This window comes from Coregonus clupeaformis, chromosome 27 (assembly GCF_020615455.1).
Source record: "Coregonus clupeaformis isolate EN_2021a chromosome 27, ASM2061545v1, whole genome shotgun sequence".
Taxonomy (NCBI): domain Eukaryota; kingdom Metazoa; phylum Chordata; class Actinopteri; order Salmoniformes; family Salmonidae; genus Coregonus; species Coregonus clupeaformis.
Window position 1 is genome coordinate 28,905,162 of NC_059218.1, and position 18,798 is coordinate 28,923,959.

Consider the following 18,798-nt stretch of genomic DNA (forward strand, 5'->3'; position numbering starts at 1 on the left):
TATGTAGGCTATAGCAGCATATTGTCTCTATTGGCCTATATACAGTGCATTCTGAAAGTATTCAGACCCCTTGACATACAGCCTAATTCTAAAATCGATTAAATTGTTTTTTTTCACTCATCAATCTACACACAATACCCCATAATGAAAAAGCAAAAACTGGTTTTTAGAAATTTTAGCAAATAAAAAATAAAACTAACTGAAATATCACATTTACATAAGTATTCAGACCTTTTACTCAGTACTATGTTGAAGCACCTTGGCAGAAATTGCAGCCTCGAGTCTTCTTGGGTATGACGCTACAAGCTTGGCACACCTGTATTTGGGGAGTTTCTCCCATTCTTCTCTGCAGATCCTCTCATGTTCTGTCAGGTTGGATGGGGAGCGTCGCTCCACAGCTATTTTCAGGTCTCTGCAGAGATGTTCAATCGGGTTCAAGTCCGGGCTCTGGCTGAGCCACTCAAGGACATTCAGAGACTTGTCCCGAAGCCACTCCTGGGTTTCCTTGGCTGTGTGCTTAGGGTCATTATCCTGTTGGAAGGTGAACCTTCACCCCAGTCTGAGGTCCTAAGCGCTCTGGAGCAGGTTTTCATTAAGGATCTCTATGTACTTTGCTCCGTTCATCTTTCCCTCGATCCTGACTAGTCTCCCAGTCCCTGCCACTGAAAAACATCCCCACAGCATGATGCTGCCACCACCATGTTTCACCGTAGGGATGGTGCCAGGTTTCCTCCAGACGTGACGCTTGGCATTCAGGCCAAATAGTTACATCTTGGTTTCATCAGACCAGAGAATCTTGTTTCTCATCTGAGAGTCCTTTAGGTGCCTTTTGGCAAACTCCAAGCGGGCTGTCATGTGCCTTTTACTGAGGAGTGGCTTCCGTCTGGGCACTCTACCATAAAGGCCTGATTGGTGGAGTGCTGCAGAGATGGTTGTCCTTCTGGAAGGTTCTCCAATCTCCACAGAGGAACTCTGGAGCTCTGTCAGAGTGACCATCGGGTTCTTGGTCACCTCCCTGACTAAGGCCCTTCTCCCCCGATTGCTCAGTTTGGCTGGGCGGCCAGCTCTAGGAAGAGTCTTGGTGGTTCCAAACTTCTTCCATTTAAGAATGATGGAGGCCACTGTGTACTTGGGGACCTTCAATGCTGCAGACATTTTTTGGTACCCTCGACACAATCCTATCTCAGAGCTCTACGGACAATTCCTTCGACCTCATGGTTTGGTTTTTGCTCTGACATGCACTGTCAACTGTTCAACCTTATATAGACAGGTGTGCCTTTCCAAATCATGTCCAATCAATTTAATTTACCACAGGTGGACTCCAATCAAGTTGTAGAAATATCTCAAGGATGATCAACGGAAACAGGATGCACCTCAACTAAATCTTGTAATAAATAAAGTGTAAATTGAGCAAGTTCAGGTGAATAAACTGCTTGGAGTAACCCTGGATTGTAAACTGTCATGGTCAAAACATATTGATTCAACAGTAGCTAAGATGGGGAGAAGTATGTCCATAATAAAGCACTGCTCTACCTTCTTAGCTGCACTATGAACAAGGCAGGTCCTACAGGCCCTAGTTTTGTCACACCTGGACTACTGTTCAGTCGTGTGGTCAAGTGCCACAAAAAAGGACTTAGGAAAATTGCAATTGGCTCAGAACAGGGCAGCACGGCTGGCCCTTGGATGTACACAGAGAGCTAATACAGTGGGGAAAAAAAGTATTTAGTCAGCCACCAATTGTGCAAGTTCTCCCACTTAAAAAGATGAGAGAGGCCTCCAGAAAATCACATTGTAGGATTTTTAATTAATTTATTTGCAAATTATGGTGGAAAATAAGTCTTTGGTCAATAACAAAAGTTTCTCAATACTTTGTTATATACCCTTTGTTGGCAATGACACAGGTCAAACGTTTTCTGTAAGTCTTCACAAGGTTCACACACTGTTGCTGGTATTTTGGCCCATTCCTCCTTGCAGATCTCCTCTAGAGCAGTGATGTTTTGGGGCTGTCGCTGGGCAACACGGACTTTCAACTCCCTCCAAAGATTTTCTATGGGGTTGAGATCTGGAGACTGGCTAGGCCACTCCAGGACCTTGAAATGCTTCTTACGAAGCCACTCCTTCGTTGCCTGGGCGGTGTGTTTGGGATCATTGTCATGCTGAAAGACCCAGCCACGTTTCATCTTCAATGCCCTTGCTGATGGAAGGAGGTTTTCACTCAAAATCTCACGATACATGGCCCATTCATTCTTTCCTTTACACGAATCAGTCGTCCTGGTCCCTTTGCAGAAAAACAGCCCCAAAGCATGATGTTTCCACCCCCCATGCTTCACAGTAGGTATGGTGTTCTTTGGATGCAACTCAGCATTCTTTGTCCTCCAAACACAACGAGTTGAGTTTTTACCAAAAGTTATATTTTGGTTTCATCTGACCATATGACATTCTCCCAATCCTCTTCTGGATCATCAAAATGCACTCTAGCAAACTTCAGACGGGCCTGGACATGTACTGGCTTAAGCAGGGGGGACACGTCTGGCACTGCAGGATTTGAGTCCCTGGCGGCGTAGTGTGTTACTGATGGTAGGCTTTGTTCCTTTGGTCCCAGCTCTCTGCAGGTCATTCACTAGGTCCCCCTGTGTGGTTCTGGGATTTTTGCTCACCGTTCTTGTGATCATTTTGACCCCACGGGGTGAGATCTTGCGTGGAGCCCCAGATCGAGGGAGATTATCAGTGGTCTTGTATGTCTTCCATTTCCTAATAATTGCCCCCACAGTTGATTTCTTCAAACCAAGCTGCTTACCTATTGCAGATTGAGTCTTCCCAGCCTGGTGCAGGTCTACAATTTTGTTTCTGGTGTCCTTTGACAGCTCTTTGGTCTTGGCCATAGTGGAGTTTGGAGTGTGACTGTTTGAGGTTGTGGACAGGTGTCTTTTATACTGATAACAAGTTCAAACAGGTGCCATTAATACAGGTAACGAGTGGAGGACAGAGGAGCCTCTTAAAGAAGAAGTTACAGGTCTGTGAGAGCCAGAAATCTTGCTTGTTTGTAGGTGACCAAATACTTATTTTCCACCATCATTTGCAAATAAATTCATTAAAAATCCTACAATGTGATTTTCTGGAGAAAAAAATTCTCAATTTGTCTGTCATAGTTGACGTGTACCTATGATGAAAATTACAGGCCTCTCTCATCTTTTTAAGTGGGAGAACTTGCACAATTGGTGGCTGACTAAATACTTTTTTCCCCCACTGTATTAACAATATGCATGTCAATCTCTCCTGGCTCAAAGTGGAGGAGAGATTGACTTCATCACTACTTGTGTTTATGAGAGGTGTTGACATGTTGGGTGCACAGAGCTGTCTGTTTGAGCTACTGGCGCACAGCTCGGTCACCCATGCATACCCCACAAGACATGCCACCAGAGGTCTCTTCACATCCCCAAGTCCAGAGCAGACTATGGGAGGCGCACAGTACTACATAGAGCCATGACTACATGGAACTCTATTCCACATCAAGTAACTGATGCAAGTAGTAAAATTAGATTTAAAAAACTGATTAAAAAACACCTTATGGAACAGCGGGGACTGTGAAGCAACACAAATATAGGCTATACACACGATAACATACGCACTATACACACGTACACATGGATTTTTGTACTGTAGATATGTGGTAGTGGTGGAGGAGGGGCCTGAGGGCACACAGTGTGTTGTGAAATCTGTGAATGTATTGTAATGTTTTTAAAATTGTATGCACTGCCTTAATTTTGCTGGACCCCAGGAAGAGTAGCTGCTGCCTTGGCAGCAGCTAATGGGGATCCATACAGTGGCGGCTCCTGAAAAAATTATCAGGGGGGGCAATTTTTCTGATGATTTAGGTGACCTACACACATTTTTAAAAAGATATGTCCAGCAACAACATGAAGACAGGGGCAGCATATAAGTCAATACCAGAAGCATTTATTGACTGATCTCAAAAGTGTTGGCTTACAAAATCAAAATAAGTTATCACAGTAAAAATAATCAAGGGTGTTCTTTCACATTCCTCAACACTGCATAAACAATATGCATTTCCATAAACAAATGAAATATCAGCTGAAAATACAGCATCTTGGTATTTGTTCAGATTGCAGGATCAACAAGAGCTTTTACCACATTGTTTGCCTCATGGTTGAATTGGAAATATGTGCACCTGAGCATAATTCACAACAAGCAAGCAGGAGCTTTTGATAGAGGCTACTGAAAACATTGATGCAAGTTATTGGTAATAAGACATTTTTATAGACTTCCATATTCTGCCCTCTTGTATAGATTTGTGAAAATGAACAGTGATAGACATTTTGCCTGAAAACAGAATTTGAAAGTAATTTCTAGAAAAGGTAAACACAGCTATCTGTATGGCTTTGTAAAAACGAACAACCATATTCTGGCCAATTGTATAGATTTGTAAATATGACCAACCATATTCTGGCCAATTGTATAGATTTGTAAAAATGAACATGAACAGATTATTTTTTTTTAAAAACTTTTTTTAAAATGAAAAATAACTATTTTAAACAACATCAACTGTGAACTGATTTGGGCGTGTGTGTGCTAAAGAGACAGACAGGGAGGGACAAAGAGAGAGAGAGGCTACATTACTTGTACTGAAACTGTTCTCTTCTCTGTTTCAATACAGCAAAGCGTTCAATGACTTTCTCATTGAAATCAGGCATGCTGAGGACTAGTTCCCTCTCCATGGAAAGCATGGCCAGTGCATTCAGACGTTCCTGGCCCATTGAATTTCGCAGGAATGTCTTAACTCGTGTCAAAGTTGAGAAACATCTCTCAGCTTCAGCTGTTGTCATGGGAGTAGTTATGAGGATGTTCAACAGAGTCACAGTCTCAGAGAACGTCTCCTGGAGGTTGTAGCTCATGAGAACCTGGTACAGTGCCAGTGCACCACAGCATCCCTTGAATTCAGGATTCTCATAGATCAGAGATAGTTCTGTCTTGAGCTTTGCCTTGCTCAGCATGGGGTATGCATTCACAGTGGCATTCAGAGCCTCATCAGGAAATGAATGGCAGTACCTTTCAAACATGTCTGCTTGCAGTAAGGTAGCACTCACAAGGTGGCCAGAGAAAGAGAACCTTTCTTTGGTGTGATCCAGGATGGTGTTGCAGACCTCTTCAGACAGCCTCTGCTTCTCCTCTTCTCTCAAAGCTGTTCTGGGTCTTTTGGCTCCTGTTGCTTCTTGCAGCTGCTGTTGAGAGGAGTCCCTGAAGGCAAACAGACCAATGTGTTTGTTGGCTTTGTACAGTACTGTTGTCTATGTGATGCACAGGTATATGCAATGTATCCATGTATAGTACAAATACTTCAGTTCCACTTAAAATGGGCAGGGATGCATAAAGTCTTTAGTGTTTAAGTTAGCCTTTGTGTCTCACATAGCCTGGATGTTCAGCACAGTATACAGTGGTGCTCATAAGCTTATGATCCCATGCTAAAGTTGACTAAAAGAGGAATAAAAAAGAAAAGAAAATTGGTGTCCTTAAAGGTTGGATTTTCCAACTTTTTAATTAAGTCATTAAGATCAATTTCCAAAAGATGATTTTTTATTCCTCTTTTTAGTCAACTTTAGAATGTGTTCATACACTTATGAGCACCACTGTACAGTACACATAGTATATAAAATAAGCTAGATTACACCACTGGCCATATATAATGAGAATAATGTAATTTCAAACACAAATGCAGTCTCCTTTCATGCATACATTTTCAAATAAAGCTCTGCTTTGAGAAAGATCGAATGATATTGTTTAATCTTACCTTATGGCCTGCACACTGCTTGTGAAGCTGTCGAGGGCACGTTTGATAAAGACAGCATCGATGTCCTTCTTCTGTAGCTTCTGGTACAGAATGTCGACGTGGGGCATGATTTTGTGAAAAAGACGCAGGAAAAAAATTAAATCTTCATCATGTAGCATCCTCACGTAGCCAGATGCCTCTCTCACGGTGGGCTGATCAAATGAACCCAATGAACCCGTCCGAATGGCTTCAAAACATTCTATGAGGTCGTCTCGATTCTCGTAGACAGTGTTCACGACTCTGCTTAGTAGAAACCTGTTGAATTATTAAATTTGGTCTGGGAGGTCCTAATTGTTTCGTTGCCAATTTATCTTGATTTGTTCGCCGACAAAAAGGAACTTCTTTCAAAGAGACAATCGAGTTGCACTGAAGGCTAGCCATTTTGACAGTAGTAGTGAATTGATTGATGAGGCTACCCGCTCTTTTCTTAGTTACGTTCATGGTTATGTTACGTATGACGAAAGCGCGTAAGTGCAAGCCCTCAGAAACCCATAGAGATTGTATTGAAAGCTCTGATATTTGAAAAAAATTGATTTTACATTAGAGGCTATGAGAGACTTCTGGGCGATTTTCAACCTGACTGAAATTGCCCCAAAACGGGCGGGGACATTTGAAGCACGACTTTAGCCTGATTGGACATTTAGTGGCAGATCAGACGTCTAGATTAGAACACTGATAACTACTGTTGCCGTGATATAATTGATTAGAAAAAAAAAACTTCCTTTTCCCGTTTGGCAGTGCGTCGCCCATATCGCCCTAATGAACACACCGCCCCTGGATCCATAATAAATACAAAATACAAATACCTGAGCTAAATTTCAAGTCTCATAGCAAAGGGTCTGAATACTTATGTAAATAAGGCATTTCTGTTTTTTATTTTTAATACATTTGCAAAAATGTCTAAAAACCTGTTTTTGCTTTGTCATTATGGGGTATTGTGTGTAGATTTATGAGATTTTTATTTTATTTAATACATTTTAGAATAAGGCTGTAACGTAACAAAATGTGGAAAAAGGGAAGGGGTCTGAATACTTTCCGAATGCACTGTATATAACAACTACCAATAGACCTACTAAATTATAAGCGTATAGTCAATCAAATAATTACTCTGTAAAACGAGGAATGCATTTACTCAATTCAACTAATATAATTTATTAGTCATGAAAGAATTAACACTCAAACTATTACTGTGTAAATGAAATACATGATACATAGAGTAAATGACTATCATCAATAGGCTAAGACTTAATTTGGTTACATGTGTCTTCAGTTCAGAATATGCATGTGATACTGTTTGTTTTGACCTCTGATGCTAAAAAATAAGACATTAAAACGTAAAGAATATTTCAGTGAGTACAGGTTTTTCCTTTCTTCCAGTATATGCCTTTTGAATCCGGAACCCAAATATATATATTTTTCCTACAAACATTTGAGCTGAGCACGCCTATTTCTCTTTCCAACATACATATACGACACATGGATTTAACACATGGGGACTCAGAGTCCCAAATGCAAATTCTCACTTCTCTGAGAACACCACCACGAGACCACCGGGAGACAAACAGATGGGTTCTGTGGAACATAGCACATCCCTTCTCTTTATTAGTAATTGTTAGGCACAGCCACGCTCGCAGACAGAACATTTAGTACAGGAAGTAGTCCCCTGCAGGAAACTATTACTTTAGCTGATTGGCAGTTTCAGTATTTTGTCTCAAGGGCTGTGGAAAATTGTAATTATCCTTCCGAATGATCACCAATATAAAAGTGCAAAACCGCTCGAGGACAAAAACCTAATAGAGCCGCAGAAAGCTATATTATCATACACGTCACAACATTTTATAATTCAACAGATGAAGAGGGCTGCAACTCGACCAGCCTCTATTTAGATTCTCATTCTATACGTTATACTCTATATATTTTGTATCAGTAGCCCCATAGTCCTCACCTTTGTCAGCTACAGATAGTGTGCTGCTGAAGTATTGCTCTTCCAGTGTCCACGACGTGTCGTTCATTTTGTTGGAGACCCCACATGATCCCAGGCAGTTCACCTTAATGGCTGGAATGGAAAGAAATAAAATATTCAATCAACTGTGCAGTTAAATAACTTTGTCTATCATTCATAGTTCTCTAAAATGGGTGTTTCCATTATGAGTTTTTATATCTAAGTAATGAGCTGGTATAAAAAACAAAGCCCAAATATGGACGTTATAAACACCAAATACCAGAGTTATGTTTTGCTGTTGACTGGAAGCCACATGTTCAACATGAAACCCTTTAAAAAGAATACACTTGGCCCTGGCGTGCTCACTGTGCTGTGTAAAAATAGCAGCACTCAACATTCAATAGTGAGGGGTTTGTAGAGTGATCTGTATCATAGACTGGATTAGCCTCACCACTCACCTGTTTGATGGGGCTATCGATTATGTTACTAAGAAGCTAATGCAAGTCAATTCCAATAGCTAGCCTATATGGGGGGAGCCAGCCAGCCTTGTCCTATCGGGATAGGCAGACTCTACATCTACGTCAAACTTCATATGAACCCAAACTTTTCAGGGTAATATTATCATTATGTAAGTAAAGGTCGACTTAGACATGTACCAGGATATTTGTATCATGTTTCATGATGCAGCATACATGCAGTGCCTACTATTCTGATGTCCTGTGATAAGCTCCTATCTCTCCCCTTCACTGAGAACGAACCAGAGGGTTAGTGTGATCCTCAGAGGGATCTGAGAGTGACATCATGATCACACTGCACACAGCAGACACAACACATTAGACGTGATGTATGGAGAGGCTCTGTGTGGTTTAAGGACCTGTGTGTAGAGTTCCATGCTAGGCTTGGGTGCTTTACCGTATATACCGTATATACCGTATACAGGGGTATTTGGAAAAATCCACAGGATGTTTTTTCAATACCGTCAATACCGTCAAAACTATTTCTTTGAAGTTTTTCAGTACATTTGAATATTTGTAGATACTTTTTAAGCTAATAAATACCTAGCGTCAACTTGTGCAATATGTTAGGAGATAAAGCAGATTACGTTCTTCATTTCACCTGTCACATTATTTTACATTATGAAGCTTACCGTAGTTCCCCAAAAAAGTGGTGAGTCCATAGTGTTCTATATCTTTTGGCGAGTCTCTGTTGTGCACCACATGTGAGGTAATGAAGTTACACTTCTATGCAATTCACTACTAAATGTTTGCCATCAGATATCATATAATGGCTTTCTGACAGAAGTCAAAGAGCTCTGGATGAGATATCTGTACAGTTGCCATTTTTTCCCTGGCTTTCTATTACCGTATTTTGCTCCTCCCTTCTTCTCCCCTCTGCTCCGTGTACACATGCCATCTTCCTTCAGAAAAGCATGCATCACAACTTTGTTGATTTGCACTATTTCTCTTGTTCACTTTAGCTTGTAAATGTCCACACTCACCGAAAATGTCAGTCTTTACAATTTGTTTGATTGTTTTCGCTCATTAGCATTTTGCTAACAGCATCGATATGATTTTGCTATTAGTTTGTTCTAATTGTGTTGACATTCTGATAATAGAGGCACAATGGGCTTTTCTTGTGTTTTTAGGGCCCCCTTGTGTGCTATGCCGGTAATACCGTAAATCCCTGGATGAGAGAAGGATTGTATGACAATATGGAAATCTGGATATCGCCCAAGCCTATTCCATACCATTGGAGGAAAAAACACAGACCAGACTTATTAGCATCATAATGACCTCACCCAATGCACACCACATACCCTCACAAAGCATGATGCCTTACTTTGGTCATTAGTGGCGGTTGCTGCTGCTGGGCAGAGTAGCTCTATTCTCTCTTGGTCGTAAAAATAATCTAACAAAACAGACACTTGATTGTGTTGTGTAGTCAACAGATGGAGAAGGTGGAGGAAACAGTGTTCACCAATATTCATCTGAAACCAGTGTCGAATGGCGACCATTTTGTGTCCAATGATTGTTAGAAAAACCCATTCTGGAAAACAAAATGTTCTGGTTGGGTAAGCCTGGGGGATTTTCTAAAGCCCAATCTACAGCACATGCCAAGGGCTGTAGTCAGGGAGAGAGAGAGGTCAGAGATGGAGAGATCTGTGCAGGGGATGGAAGTGGTAGCATATGACACTGTGCAGTTATGGACTGTGTGACCGAGCGACCACAGTCTCACACTCATGCAGAAGCCTGCGTTGGCACCAGAGACACACACAAGTAGAAGATGGATCCCCTCCACTGGTAGAGCCTTTCCATTAGCACACGGTTGGGGGTGGCACTTCTGCTCTGGGAGAACAATAACTAAATCCCAGTACACAAAAAGGAGCAGTGCCCTTCAAACTAACGCCCCATCATTTGGGCATTAAATAAACCTGTTTCTCAAGCCATCTGCACCATTCAACATAATGGGGTTACACAAGGGGTCTCCAACCTTTTCTAGCATGAGAGATACTTATAGAAATGAAACATGTTGCAAGCTAATCATTTTTGTCTAGCAATATTGCTGGAAATTAATTGGCAGATATTGTGTTAGGTTTGGCTTTTGAAGACAATGGTGGCTAACCAGGGGTGGGATTATGTAAATGTTGCGTTAATTAAATAGTAGCTGGGAGCTTGCGGTGTCTGATACAAATTAGATTTGTTTATGACAGTTTGCGGTGGAACACTTGAAAATTGCATGTACTTTCAGAATTGTTTGGCGAGCTACTCATAGGTGGACTGCGAGCTACTGGTAGCTCACGATTTACCTGTTGGAGACCCCTGGGTTAGACACTTTCCTCCTCACCCCCACCCCCTGTTTGATATCAACAAATTTGTGAGGAGGAGGGGCATGTAACATGTGTACACAAACATTACGCCACAATAACTAGCCGTAGCAACTGGACAGTATTTAAAAATCCTTGTAGAGGCAAATATAGTAAATGGCAGTGAACGGTTGGTGCAGGGGTAATCTTTGTGACAGTAGAGTTAGCTAGCTATCTCTAATCTGATAACCCCACCACCACAGCAGACAGACTGGCAGGCAGCAGTTGGGTTGAATGGTGAATAGCCTTGTGGTAAGAGAAGGGGCAGCTTGGCAGAGAAGCTGGACGACTGCAGCTGGATAATGGAGCCATCTCTCCAGTGCCACTCTGAACCAGATGGATCTGTTGTGTGAGTGTCTGATGGCATCATGGAACAGGAGAACACAAGACGGAGGCAGAGACCCCAATGTGTGTCAACATGTAGCGGATGCCGGATGCCTTCCTAAGACTTACAGCACGGTTCCAAAACCAAGCCAAGACAGGGCTTCCAACTCCCCCCTCCTCATCTTTAACACAAACTACAAAAGCTAACTACTGTATACGGACCTAGCATTTCAAGCATTAAAGCAAGTCAAAACTTTGCCCTCAGAGGTTTGCAATGCCAGTAAGTTACAAGTGTCTAATGAACAGGCCACTGTAACACCGATAAGGCAGCTATGTGTGGCATACTAGACATCACATGACTTCCTGTCACCTAAACACAACAAGTGACAGCATGTCCATTGTCCGCAGAACTATATGCCTTCATACACCTACCAGCAGTGCCTACAAGGCTCACTCACACATAGTAATGTTAACAGGAGTTTAGCAGTCTTGAGACATCCCTTACCAGACTACCCATGAAGTATTTACAACCTCTGGGCATCAAACAAACAACAAATGATCAGATAATGCATTGCTGGGTGGGAGAGAGGAGAGACTAGAGCGAGTTCTGACTCAGTGTCTATCTTTGTGTTCACTCCAATACGCTGGAGTCTTTCCAAGGCCTATTCAAGCTTCCGCGGTTCAATAAGCGTGTCGGAGAAACATCTCAGTAGGCGTGGAGAACACCGGCTCCATTTATTAGTTTCAATTTTCAACATATCGTTCCACGTTCACAAGATACAGATTTAAGTTGATCCCAAAAGGATCAGCAAGCGTAGACTGCTCCAATACTGGAAGTGTTCATTTGATCAGGACCTTGACAAACATGGATGGTTGTATTATAAGCACTCCTTATCCCCAGGTTGAGAGCTTAGAATAGTTCACATTTTCTTCCCCTCACTTCTTTGTGTAGGTTTGAAGGACTTTTTTTGTCTAGGTCCTATTATACCTGACATTACAACCTTTCTCCTCTTCCCACAGGAATGTCTTTTTTGAGGGCACACTTTCACAGAAACTGTTATGCAATATTGCATTAGTGTTTGTAATGTGTCTGTGTTCTTTCTAACTTCAGAACATTTAACATTTTAGTCATTTAGCAGACGCTCTTATCCAGAGTGACTTAAAGTAGTGAGTGCATACATTTGAATACTTTCTTCGTACTGGTCCCCCGTGGGAATCGAACCCACAACCCTAGCGCCATGCTCTACCAACTGAGCTACACGGGACTTTAAAACCTATTGTTCCTGTGAATGGACATGGCTGTTATAACCTTTGGTTAATGTTATAGGCCTAGTTAATCTTTTGTTACATGCCTAAGAGGGCAATGCAAATATCTTGTGGGGGAAAATCTCCTTGGTAACAGATAGAGGGTTGCCCTGGCCCTGACTGTGCAACCAATCAGGGCCATGATATGAAGTCATTCAGTTAGAGAACATGACCCCTAGTGACATCCCTGCATGGCAACAATGAGTCAGCGTGTGGGCCAGGCAGGAGGAACTGGCAGGGAAAACAAAAGACAGACTGCTAACTTTGGGCTGATAATGATATTTCCTTGTTTACGAGCACCCTTAGAAGGGTTTCAACTGGTGGGGCTGAAAACAGAGGAGCTACAGTGGGTTTGTTTAAGGTCTGGCCTTTAAGAGAACAATAAAATACAGAGGTAGCTCTTTATCCTCCAGCCAAAACAAGGAGCGGGCAGACACCAGGGAACAGTTACACAGACATGGGGAGGATTGTCTCGGTCCAGAGGCTGGTGTTTCATCACAACTGGATCAGGAGTATTAATGAGCAGATTAAGAAGGTCTGCTGAATTTCTTGGGAGACCAGGAGGAACATTCCATGGATGTTCTCAGAGTCTCAGAGGTCCTCATGACGTCAACAGTAGCATACACACCCACACATATACACATAAGTTCACATAAGATAAAGCATCCTTAGATAAAAAGGGTGGAACCTTTCAAGGAGCCAAATCCATGCTGACTTCCCCTAAATACAGAATGGTGTTTGCTACAGGAGGGAAAGCTGAAGACTTGATACTCCCTGGTGAGATCTGTCCACCTTCACTTTGCTTGAATGTTTCGATTCACAGCACACATCACTTTTAAAGTTACAACACCAATGAAAACCTGTAGCCTTCAGTTTTACATGAGGCCCATTAGCAGTGCAGAGATCACCCATACTTAGTCATTCTCAACATATCCAATCCTGACACTCCAGTAATCCAATGCCACGCTCACTATCTTCATTCAATCTTAAAGAGCTGCAAACAATTAGAGAGCCTCTCGCTTTCCCCGTATCGCTCTCCCTTCCACTGCCTCTCCTTTTCTCTGTCTCTCAGTAACGCTCAAAGAGCAAACAGACAGTTAATCTAATGATCTAGTTCAAATGGCTGTAAGTGAATCCTGCACAGACAGGACTGCAGGAGCTGTCGGTTCAGCTAAAGTCCCACAGGGCCTGGGGTAGATAAAGAAATATTTGCATTTAAAGTGCAATTCTTCCTAGATAAGTCTGGGTGAGAGTAACCAAGAGTATATTTATTAAGTAGTAGAAGGTAGTAGGCTAACAGAAGGTTGATAGGGTCTGAGGTATTTTGTATATACCATTTCCTCCGGTATAGTAGATGAAAATCATTATGCGCTTGCATGCAAAGCGAGTGTGTGTATGTGTGTGAATTAGGGCTGGGAATTGCCAGGGACCTCACAATACGATATTATCACGTTACGTAGGTGCTGATACGATATGTATTGTGATTCTCACAATTCTCACGATTCTACACTGAGTGTACAAACATTATGAACACCTGCTCTTTCCATGACATAGACTGACCAGGTGAATCCAGGTGAAAGATATGATCCCTCATTGATGTCACTTGTTAAATCCACTTCAATCAGTGTAAATGAAGGGTAGGAGACAGGTTAAAGAAGGATTTTAAAAGATAAACTATGCAGAAATTGCTCTGCCATTTCCTGGTTGCTAAATTTATAATAGTTCACCTAATTTCAGTTTGTGACAAAACAAGCAAGTTTAGTGTAGAGAATCATTGTACTATCTAAATGTGCTGTAAAATATATTTTCCATAACCAAAAATTTAGCATTTTCAGCTGTTTGAAGCTGATGTACAAAACCAAAAGTAAAAGACGCGAACACGAAACTTAAGAATGGGAAACATAGAAATAGCGCACACAGAACAGATCTACCGCGTTTTCACGCTCAACTGTTTCCCGTGTGTATCTGTAATGGTCCACCACTCAAAGGACATCCAGCCAACTTGACACAACTGTGGGAAGCATTGGAGTCAACATTGGCCAGCATCCCTATGGAACGCTTTGGACACCTTGTAGTCCATGCCCCGACAAATTCAGTCTGTTCTCAGGGCAAAAAGGGGGTGCAACTCAATATTAGGAAGGTGTTCTTAATGTTTTTTACACTCCGTGTATATGTATTGCAATTCGATACTGTGATTCGATGTTCCAAACATATTGCTCACCAAATGTATGCTGTTGAGGGACAAGAGAGAGCCATGAGAAATACGTTTGGATCAGTCATGGAAATAAAAGTGCTGAAAACAAATTGGCTTCCTATTTAAAAATATATAGACGAACAAGCAATGAAGGGAAAATACTGGAGTTTTTGTGCAGGTACAGCCAACTAGCGCAAAAATAATATTGCAATATTGTCAAAACAATACAATATATAGTCAAAAATAATATCCCGATATGTAACTATCGATTTTTTCCCCCCATCACTAGAATGAATGTGTGCATGTATGTTTTGTGTGCATAAGAGGCTTAGCCTTGGGGAGGCTACATAATGCTAGCTACAGGGTTGTCGTTCTCTTTCAAGTATTCATTTCGGTATCTCACTATGGGATACAGTGTATTCGTCAGAAGCCTTTAATAAAGCTAAATGACTTAAATGTAAATGTAAATGATTGGCTGAACATCGAGATGTGTGCGTCGGGGATGGGTGTCCCTCCTACCCTATAAAAGGTCAGACGCAGCGTCTCCGAGTCATTCAAACACCTCTTCTCGCTTTTCATCAGAAAGATTACCTCGACACGACATGAGCCTACAACTAGCTCGCCGGGCACTATTCTCTGGACTGTGCGTTGGTGGCAATTTTCCTTTCTTTCACCATAGTTAGAGGAAGATTTTTCAAGGGAAGAACGGGTGAAGCTGTGACACAGCTAACGCGTTTCACAACCAAGTTAGCTGTCTCCAAACAGTGGCTAGTCATTAGCAAGCTAGCCACCACACTAGCTAGCTTCAAAATGTTGTGGTTTTGCTTCTACAATAATATTTTTTTACTAGCTACGCCAAGCTATCTTTTCTATCAAATTTTTTCGGAAACGGTATCTGGCCTCCACACCGAGTGCCACTATCGGATATAACCCACTAATTGCATGCCAAGCTAGCATGCCAAGCTAGCCTGAGTCAAAAGGACCCTAACATTTTTTTTACATTTTAGTCATTTAGCAGACACTCTTATCCAGAGTGACTTACAGTTAGTGAGTGCATACATTTTTCATACTGGCCCCCCGTGGGAATCGAACCCACAACCCTGGCATTGCAAACGCCATGCTCTACCAACTGAGCTACACAGGGCATGGGGGCTGACGTCCCCGATGACTCACTAGAGGCGATGGATATCCCCACTGGCAATCTCGGAGCGACGGCTAGCATTAGCTGTGGTGAACCAGCTCCACGCAATTGCTTCTCTGTTGGAGGACTCCGGCAACGACCTTGTGTCCGCCCTGCCGGACATCCTGATTGGAGACAACAACGACTCCATGGGGCTGTCCGACAGCCTCCTTTCAGAATCATCGGACGGAGATGACAACTCCTTCATCCCCTCAAGCCAGGCTGCCAAGCCTCCATCCAAAACCGGAGACGCAGGCGGGGCGCCATCCCCACCAACTCTCGCCGTGGACCTGCAGGACATGTGCAAACACGCTGCGGACAAGCTGATGATTCCCTGGCCCAACGCAGTAGCAGAGACCACCACGTCCTGTTACGAGGCAATTCCTACCAGTCTTCCCAGAATGCCTGGAGAAGGTTACCCGCACCTGGAGTACACCTTTCTACCCTAAGAACCCTGTTCAAGGTGGGTTGGTGTTGGACTGCGTAGACATGGAAGTGCTTGCCCACATGCCCCCCATCTAACCCCTGGTGGCTTCTCATATACACCCCAGCCAGAAGTCCTTCATGACCTCGATTGGACTTAGTATGAGCACTTCCAGAGAAGGTCTAGAAGTCGGTCACCATGGCAGTGAGGGCTCTGAGTACCGCCTTCATGCTCTCAGCATACCAACCTGAGTTACAGGAGGAGATAGCGGTCACACCGGAGCCGGGTTTGTGGGACGAGATCTGCGTTGCCACAGACCTCAACCTGCATCTGCTCAAAGCTGCCATCCAGGCATTGGATATCCAAGGAGATGTCGCGATGGTTCAATCGATCCACGGTGTCTGAAAGCGAGAAGATGAAGATCCTGGATGTCCCGGTAGACCCCAAATGCCTTTTTGGTCTCGCTGTTCGAGATGATGCAGAAACGATGCGAGGAGAAGAAGAGTAAGGGTGAAGCCCTCCAGCTCTGTCTGCCCAGGAAGACACAGCCCAGTGCCTTCCCTGTGCCTTGCCGCACCTTCGCCCAGGCTGCAGCTGGTCAACCCCCCTCAACCTTCAAGATCTTCAGACGCCTGGGGCAGCAGAGAACCTCGGACCCCAAGGGCCCCTGGTCTAAGAAGACGTTCAATTTAGTTTATTCTGCCTGTTCTTTGTAATTACGGCCACAACGTATGTTTGGGTAGGCATATGCTTAATGATTCTGATGGAAATACACTTTTTATCTTTATCAAACTAATGTTTTTGCATATTTTCAGTGTGGAACCTGTCTATGTTCAGGGGGATTATAGCCTAGGCCAAAATGCAAGCCGAGATCTACCACTCAGATTTTTGTTTAACATGACTTAAAAAACACAAACCTATGCAACATTAACTTATTAAAAACAGTACTGTAGTAATGAGGTTTATGCAGTAGGCTGTAGGCCCAAAACATTATCACCGCATATTGGCTTGCCTTGAATTGCCCTGCCAATGCATTGTTGTTCTTCTCAGACCATTAAAATATATATATATATATATTTCAACATTTGAGGTAGGCTATATGATCACACCAGTAATAGATCAGTTGTTGTAATACTTGAGCCACAGCTGAGTGAGCATAAATGTAAATAATTTGCTTTTTTTTTTATTTTACTGGGATGATGGAGCCTGCATCTGATGATCAGTCTCAGCGGAGGGAGAGGGCAGCAGACTGAGGGTCCGCCTCTCAACGTCCCTCCGCTCTCCCTTTCCGCTGCTGACACTGACCAAAAAGGGACACCATCTTCCAGCTGATGGCAAAACTCAAGTCGCACCGCATTATTTCTGCCTCATGCACAAATTGATGTTGTTACTCCTATGACCAGAGAAAGTGAAATATTCTCTACATTAAAAACGACCCGAGCCGTTAATAATAACAACGCAAGCCTCATACACTTTCCTACTCATTCATTGCAGCTGCAGTGCTGGTTGTAGCGCGAGTGGAAGTAGGGAGAACACACATTTTATGGCTTATAAAAGTGTTGAAAAGAAAGTGTTGACAGTGCTGAGTAAAAACTTAAACATGAACTCGCTTATAAAAAAAGCAGCTCTTTGCTGTATTCGTTGACAGTCTCTCTCTAGTCATGGTTTTAAAAGTTTAGAAATCTCACAGTATCAACTTTGCTGTAGCTTTCTTTTACGCCTGCTACATTACTGCAGACACTGTAATCTGAGCCATCTGATTGGCCAGTAGTAGGCCTATAGTGCACTTGATTTTCTCCCCCCGGGCCCACCGGGAAGGCAGAGTTTGTTCAAAATGGGAGCACGTCACCTACCCAGCGCGCACAGCAGCTGAATTGGGTGCACCTACCACCAACATTGCAAGATTAATAAATACAAAAATTGGAACGCAAGGCTTATCGTTGTTTTTTTTACAGAAATGTTTGGCGATCAACTAGGAATGCCTTGGAGATCGACCAGTCGATCGCAATCGACTGGTTGGGTGACCACTGGCCTAGGCTAAACAATTCTAAATGGCACTAGCAGTTTGCAAAGTAGCTTAAAGGGATACTTCGATATTTGGGGATTTGGTTATTTCCTACTTACCCACAGTCAGACGAACTCATGGATACCATTTTTATGTCTCTGTGTGCAATTGGAAGGAAGTTGAAGGTAGCATATTGTTAGCTTAGCGCAATTGCTGGAAGTCTATGGGTATCTACTAGCCAGCTCCTCTCAAAAGCAGGGAAATAGACCTTCTAACTACTCCAAATCTGAGTGGTTAGCACTTTGTACTCTAAATATTATTTTGAAGTATATATGAAATTATAATATTTCGATTACAGTTGTTTAAAAAATAAATAATTTGGGAACTATTTTCTCCGACCTACGCATTTCATTCATTCGCTGTGACGGTGGGCGCAAGGATAGGCTGTGCGCGAGTGTCAACAAAGCTGGCCAGTTTTGACCGAGTTTGCTAAGAAACAATGGTAGTAGAACCACCACGACCAGTGAAGGTTTCTCATCATCATCAGGGATCATGAAATGTTGCATGTTAAAAAGGTGGACGTTGTATTATTTATTGCAATGGTAATAAACCCTACAGCACAAGCGGAGAAAAAGTCGGAGAAAATTGGAATCATTGTGAATGCAGCTGAACGTTTTTGGGGTGTTCTTGGCCTTGCAAGAAATCTTGTCGGTGAA

The 18,798-nt window shown here is 42.7% G+C and overlaps 1 protein-coding gene across 1 annotated transcript in view; it reads right to left on the reverse strand.

The window, feature by feature from the left end:
- Window positions 1–18,798, reverse strand: part of arrdc1b (arrestin domain containing 1b) — a 74,904-nt gene that overhangs the window by 24,041 nt on the left and 32,065 nt on the right. Inside the window, exon 2 of the mRNA XM_041850965.2 lies at window positions 7,791–7,901. Within this exon, the coding sequence (XP_041706899.2) occupies window positions 7,791–7,901 (111 nt within the window). The remainder of the gene's footprint in view (window positions 1–7,790; window positions 7,902–18,798) is intronic.